At 43.7% G+C, this 7279-nt stretch overlaps 1 protein-coding gene across 1 annotated transcript; it reads right to left on the bottom strand.

Annotated features, from left to right (window-relative positions):
• LOC106567627 (creatine kinase M-type) lies at positions 1–4878 on the bottom strand. Its single transcript, XM_014137135.3, has 8 exons — positions 4764–4878; positions 2618–2824; positions 2094–2248; positions 1796–1928; positions 1384–1555; positions 1131–1254; positions 819–1008; positions 1–524 (listed from the first exon to the last, which is right to left on the bottom strand). Exons 2-8 carry the CDS (start codon positions 2808–2810, stop codon positions 346–348), a joined length of 1146 nt encoding a protein of 381 aa, XP_013992610.1. The 5' UTR covers positions 2811–2824; positions 4764–4878; the 3' UTR covers positions 1–345.
• Positions 4879–7279: the final 2401 nt, after the last annotated feature.

The following is a 7279-nucleotide window of genomic DNA, read 5'->3' on the forward strand; positions in this document are numbered from 1 at the left end:
TCCGTTTTGGTTCATGGGGCCAGGTTTATTGAATCACAATTTAAATGATAACTTTTTAGAACCAAAGTTCAAATTAAGGTGATGCCACATCAGTCAGGCAAGCCGACTAGTGGAGACTGATCCCAGGATGTTACTGACTGAACAGGAGAGAAGTGGAAAAAACCGTCTGAAGGAAGAAAAGGGGGGGAAAAAAGGAGAAAAATAAAGGCTGAAGAAAAAGATGTGAGCAGCAGTCAAGAGTCTCTAGAGCGACCTTCAGTTCCCTCTGCGCGGCAGTTGGTTGGCTCGATTTCACGTGACTTGACAATAGAAAAACAAAAGATGAATAGCGACGTCAACAACTCTTTACTTCTGGGCGGGGATCATGCCGTCGATGGCCTCTCCCTTCTCCAGCTTCTTCTCCATCTCCACCATGAGCTTGACACCGTCGACCACCATCTGGACCTGATCCACCTCGGAGGAGCCCAGACGGTCAGCGTTGGAGATGTCGAACACTCCACCCACGGAGGCGGTGTCCACGCCACCTGGAGAGAGCAAGGAAAATGGGGAGAGAGGCGAGTGTAAGTGTTTGTCTCAGACAATCTCTGCATCACTACTGATACTATAAATTATCCAGATGTCAACAAAATACAGACTCAATGAATAGATGTCTTAACAGCTGTGGGACATGGCTATTTCATAATAGCTTTCACTCATGCCAAACTGTTCCTTTTTACATGTTTTGTTGTAAAAGGGAAGACAGTTGTGATCTGTGACGAATTAGAGTTGAATATATCAGCAGCTGTTCTGGATGTGTTTTTTGTTGTGCGTGTGTGTACCTGTGCCCCGCTTCTGCAGACGCAGCCTGCCTAGGATCTCCTCAAACTTGGCATGTGTGCTCAGCTTAGGCAGCTTGACGTGCACGCCACCGCGCAGGCCGGTTCCCAGGTTGGATGGGCAAGTCAGCACATAGCCGAGATGCTCATTCCACATGAAGCCATGGTTGTGCTTCTTGAAAGTCTCCTCAATCTGTCAGGTACGAGAAACAACCCTATATCAACATTGTTGTCTTTGTCTCTCTGCGGTTTCATGTATTTCCATTGTTTTAGGGGTTTGTGCCATATCAAAATGGTTTGAGTACAAGAACGTACCCTTTTCAGACCAACGCAGAAGCGTCTGAAGACCTCCTTCATGTTGCCACCCTTCTCCATGGAGATGACACGCAGGTGATCCTCCTCGTTCACCCAGACCAAGAAGCTTTTGGCATCGTTGTGCCTTCAGAAAGGAGGGACGGGGTTTCACATGACGCATCAACACAATACTTTGTGGAATGATCTGCACAATACACCTTCTGGTTCCACAAACAGTATTGTTTTGGTATGGGCCTGTGCTCCGGTTACTCACCAGATTCCTCTTGCATCGGGCCAGTCACGGGCCATACCAGCGCCCAGCAGCAGAGGGGAGACGGGCTTATCAAACAAGAAGTGGTCAGCGATCAGCTGCTCCTGCTCGGCATCGGTCATCTTATTCAGGGGGTAGTACTTTCCCTTGAACTCACCGTCCAGGGTGTCCAGGGCTGGAGAGACAGAAAACCCCTCAGTTTCCCCTCACTCTTAACATGGTATCTCCCTGCATGGAGTTATTTGACACCGTGCACAAGTCATTGCAACTAAGGATTCACTTTTGATCGCCATTTCCAATTAATTAAGAATTTAGATCTCAATTTCCAATAAATCCCCTTTTGTTAGCTTTACTGCCTAGCTTCATGAACAATCCTGTGGATACATATGTAGCTATTGATAGCTGGGTGGCTCACCCTCGACAGACAGTCTCTCCACTGCTCTGCGCTCGCCACGGCTGTTGTGGGGGGGCAGGGTGTATCCCTTGATGCTGCGCCCGGTACGCACACGGCTGGACAGGACGTAGTTGGGGTCCAGGTCATCACCTCCCTACACAGAAACAAGGTCACAACTGAGTTTTAGACCTGAACATTTCAACAAGTCTAATTCCCAACCTCCTATGTGCTGCAGAGATTATTTGCCATCTTTCCATTCTACACCTAATCGAGAATGAATCCATGAAAACATGTCCAAAAAATATATACAAAGTCCTACCTTCAGGTTCTCGAAGTTCAGGTCAGTCTTGTGCTTGTCTGTGGGCTTGTATCCACTATGACGGTCTGAGATGATGGGGTCCAACAGATCCTTGAAGACCTCGTAGGACTCCTCATCACCAGCCACGCAGCCAACGGTCATGATGAAGGGGTGACCTGAAGACAGAGAGAGAAGTGGCTGTAAGAAGCCAGCAGGTCTACAGAGTACAAACATTTAATATACCACTCTGTGGTGTATGCTGCATATTGAATACATGTGAAATATATGCTGCATATTGAATAAGGTAACCTGCAAATCTAGTATAATATATGGTTGTGGTATTAGTATGTCTTGGCTGTAAATCGCATGTATTATTTTTATAGCTTTTAATTGCAATAGTATTACGATCGATTGATTCTTAGAGCGCTAATTTAGTTGTGCAGACTGGTAGAGTTTTGATACCTGCTCAGCTCTACCTTTGACAGGGGTGTATTGTGTGTTAGTGACTATCCTCAGGGGGTGTATGGGAAATGTGTGGCACTCACCAGGGTTGTCAACTCCGGTCTGGATGACATCATCCAGGGTGAAGCCGGAGGATGTCTGCTTGTCCCTCAGCTTGGCGTACATGTCCTTGGTCAGCACCTTGGCCATGTGGTTGTTGTGCTTGGTGAGGTCAGGGTACTCCTCCTCAACTTTAAAGTTGAGTTTGAAGTTGTTGTGGGTGTTACCGAAAGGCATGATTGTGTTTAACACTGCAGGGGAGAAAGAAAATAGGAAATCTTTAATGTCTATTTGCACAGAAAACCCACAAAGCCTAATATTAACCTATCTGAAATTAAGTTCCCTGACACTGACAGTGGAGTAGAGTCTATAAGGAGTGCTCTGTCTCAGGCCCAGCGAAACGTACTTTAAAAGACGTTTAACGTAAAAGATGGCCAACGTTTAAAAGATTACTGGGGGATACTCAGTAAAACGGCTGCAAAAACTCTTATTGTGTATACCCCATATCCTAGTTACAAACGTCAGTCAATGTCCCCGTCCACTGGGTCATGATTCTGTTCGGAATAGATATGAGGGAGAAGCACGTTTGTTGGATATATTTAACACCCTCACCCCCAACCTCTAACATTCCACCTCTATCCTATATTACCCTTCTCCTTATGTATGGAACATATTTCCACACCGTCCGCTCATGCAAAGAGCCCCCCCCCCCTCACAATATAGCCCCTTACCCTACAGTGCGATCACTCAACACGTTGGGTCCTATCCATCAGAGAGACCAACTGGCTGTCATGCCATTACCCTTTCCAGCCCCTCTTGTTTTTTTATAGTTCTTACCACAAGGATCAATTGATTTTAAAGACCAACTCATTCATTGAATTGTATTCACTATACTTGATAGGTCATTTACCAATTCAGATATTGTATTTCTTTCTTAATTTTTTTACTTTTACTCCCCAATTTTGTCATATCTAATTGGTAGTTACAGTCTTGTCACATCGCTGCAACTCCCATACGGACTCAGGAAAGGCGAAGGTCGAGAGCCATGCATCCCCTGAAACACGACCCTGCCAAGCCGCACTGCTCGCTTAACCCAGAAGTCAGCCACACCAATGCGTCAGCGGAAACACCATACAACTGGCAACCGAAGACAGTTTGCAGGCGCCCGGCAACCCAAGACAGTTTGCAGGCGCCCGGCACTCCACAAAGAGTCTCTAGAGCGCGATGGGACAAAGACATCCCGGCCGGCCAAACCCTTCCCCAACCTGGACGACGCTGGGACAATTGTGCGCAGCCTTATGGGTCTCCCGGTCATGGCCGCTGTGACAGCCTCGGATCGAACCTGGGTCTGTAGTGACACCTCAAGCACTGCGTTGCAGTGCATTAGACTGCTGCGCCACTCGGGAGGTCACCATATATTGTATTTAATTGATGTTCCTAACAAGCATTTGGTTAGAATGGAATTTACCGCAATCTTTCTTGAAATATAGATTTTTTTTTTATTCACATCTTGACATAACTATTGACACAGTTGTTGCATCACATGCCCATGTCCAAAGGCAAGGAAAAGGATGTGACTGTTACAGTAACTGTCCGAAAGCAATTACTAGACATTCAAGCAATTTTTTTTTTTTTTTTTACACCTGTTCCACAGATGTTTAGACTCCTCATACTGTATCCGATTGTGAGACACTTACTTATCTCAGTATCCACACTAGAGAACCATTTCCTGAACCAAACCTTATTAAAAAAAAACTTTGCAACAGTTCACAACTTAATTTCTTCAAAACGAATCGGTCTTTGTCAAACGAGCCAAGAGAATCAGACTCCTACTAAAATATGCTGTCAAATATTCTACTGATCTGAAACCTTTCCAGAATGCCCCATATGTACATTTATATTATTGCTTTTGCATCATTAAGTCTATTCATTTTTTAAGATTGATGACAATTAAAAGACAAAAGAAAAGTAGCTACATGTGCAGGAGAAGTAAAGCACCTCCCCCTTTCAAAAAGGGACAAGCCAAAATAACTGGATTTAGCTAACTCTAAAATGACATGTTGTAAACCTATTCTCCCCCAAAAAATGTTTTTCTCAGAAGCCTTTCCAAGTCCAACTAATCCAAACCGCCAACCTGGCCTCATCCCAAAGCTTTAGCTATTCATACAAGGCGCAACATTGAGTTTTTACCTGCAGACCAGACAAGAAAAAAAGTAACAGTCCTTGGGATCAGATCCTGTTCACCAGAGCCAAAATATAGAGGTCACCCAACTCTGAAGGACCTTGCCCTCTGCTTATATACCGGTTAGACACGCAGCCATTGGCTGCCCATTTTACTGCATGCCGGTCTCTCATTGGCCCAAGCCAGTCTCTGATACACAGTTTACTTTACGGAAGGACTGGATTTACATCTCAGTCATCCAAGACGAGGCTGCAGCTGCAAACTCACCCTCACACCGAACCCTTTCCACCCCTCCCCCCTGCCATAGTGCCTGTGGAGGGGGATCTGGTGTTTTTTGGATTCCATCCGAGATTTTTGCAGTCGACTCCTGCTAGCAGAGTAATTGGAATTGACTCTTTTGACTCCAACTCCAAAACTAAAATAATCAAGGCTAATCAATACGTCAGCTTAGCTGCTTGTTTTACATTAATTTAAAACAATAAAAGGACAGCTGATAGCTGCTCTTTAATCCAGGAACATGCTATTGTATCACAGATATATGTATCTAACATTATCCTAGAAAAATGGATTCTTTAATAAAATGGGAGTAGACTCGTGGAGTCAATAGTCAAGGAGATGAGGAATCGCTTCTTTTGGAGTAAACGTTCCAAGGGGACATTAGGATGGTAGAAGGGTTATTTGAATGGGATGGACAGGGAGTAGTAAGTTACATACTCCAAAAAAAGCTGAGCAACGCTTTTGCCAGCCATGCCATGAATAGCAGGGATCCTTCCTTGTCAGGAGTAACCTAAGGGTTTAAAAAAGCTGGTATAAGTTAAGTGCAAGTGTCACGTTCACTATCTTCAAACTCACGATCATAAATAAACCAAGGCGCAGCATGCATGGAATTCCACATCTTTTAATGAAGAAGAAACTCACCAAACAACAAAACAGGAGAAAAACAAAACGTGACATTCTGGGCTGCTCACAGGCAGCTACACAAAAACAAGATCCCACAATCACAGGTGGGAAAAGGGCTGCCTAAGTATGATTCCCAATCAGAGACAGCGATAGACAGCGGCCTCTGACTAGGAACCATACTCGGCAAAAAACAAAGAAATAAACAACATAGAATGCCCACCCCATATCACACCCTGACCTAACCAAATAGAGAAATAAAACGGCTCTCTCAGATCAGGGCGTGACAGCGAGTGTTATTTCACGAAAGCTCTACGGACAATTCCTATGACCTCATGGCTTGGTTTTTGCTCTGACATACACTGTCATCTGTGGGAGCTTATATACACAGGTGTGTGCCTTTCCAAATCATGTCCAATCAATATTAATTTGCAAAAAATTCAAAAAACCTGTTTTCACTTTGTCATTATGGGGTATTGTGTGTAGATTTGTATAAAACATTTTTTATTTAGTACATTTTAGAATAAGGCTGTAACGTAACAAAATGTGGAAAAGGTCAAGCAGTCTGAATACTTTTCGGATGCACTGTATGCATAGTAGGCAGGCCCACATTATTTTAACCATGCAGGTCCCGCTTTGGAGGTGCATAAAACCCTCCATAGTCTGCACTGTTTTAATATCATATGCCCACAGGGAAAAATGATGGTGCCTATAAGCGTGACATAGCCTATTTAAACAAGTTTTGTTTAGAATTCTTATTTTTCTTTTAGGGCCTGATCAATAATGAATTTAATTTAGCTCATTGACAACATTTTGCATGTTCATGCTCAGTCATAATGCAATTTACAGTAGGCCTAGCCCCTATCTCAGTGTGTAACAGAGACACAGAGAATCAGGTGCAGTCAGTGAGATTAATATGAACAAACATGGCGCAAATGTCTAAACATGAAAACAGGAAATTACTACCAAATGGGTGATACAACGGCGTGCTAGATAAAGGGTGAGTAATTAGTGAGTGATGAAGTCCAGGTATGCTTCATGATTTGGTGCAGGTGTGCATAATGATGGTTGCCAGGTGTGCATAATGATAGTTGCCAGGACCGGTGGTTAGTAGACCAGTGTGAATGCTATTGAAGCCATGCAATTACTTAGAACAACATGGACTGCAAATGGGTTCATGTTCATCTATTTAGTACAGATGGGATAGGTCTACATTTATTTTTATTTTTTAATTTCCCCTTTATTGAACCAGGTAGGCTAGTTGAGAACAAGTTCTCATTTACAACTGCGACCTGGCCAAGATAAAGCAAAGCAGTTAGACACATACAACAACACAGAGTTACACATGGAATAAACAAACATACAGTAGAAAAAGTCTATATACAGTGTGTGCAAATGAGGTAAGATAAGGGAGGTAAGGCAATAAATAGGCCATGGTGGCGAAGTAATTACAATATAGCTATTAAACACTGGAGTGATAGATGTGCAAAAGATGAATGTGCAAGTAGAGATACTGGGGTACAAAGGAGGAAGATAAATAAATAAATACAGTATGGGGATGAGGTAGTTGGATGGGCTATTTACAGATGGGCTATGTACAGGTGCAGTGATCTGTGAGCTGCTCTGA

This window comes from Salmo salar, chromosome 13 (genome assembly GCF_965601325.2).
Source record: "Salmo salar chromosome 13, fSalSal1, whole genome shotgun sequence".
NCBI lineage: Eukaryota > Metazoa > Chordata > Actinopteri > Salmoniformes > Salmonidae > Salmo > Salmo salar.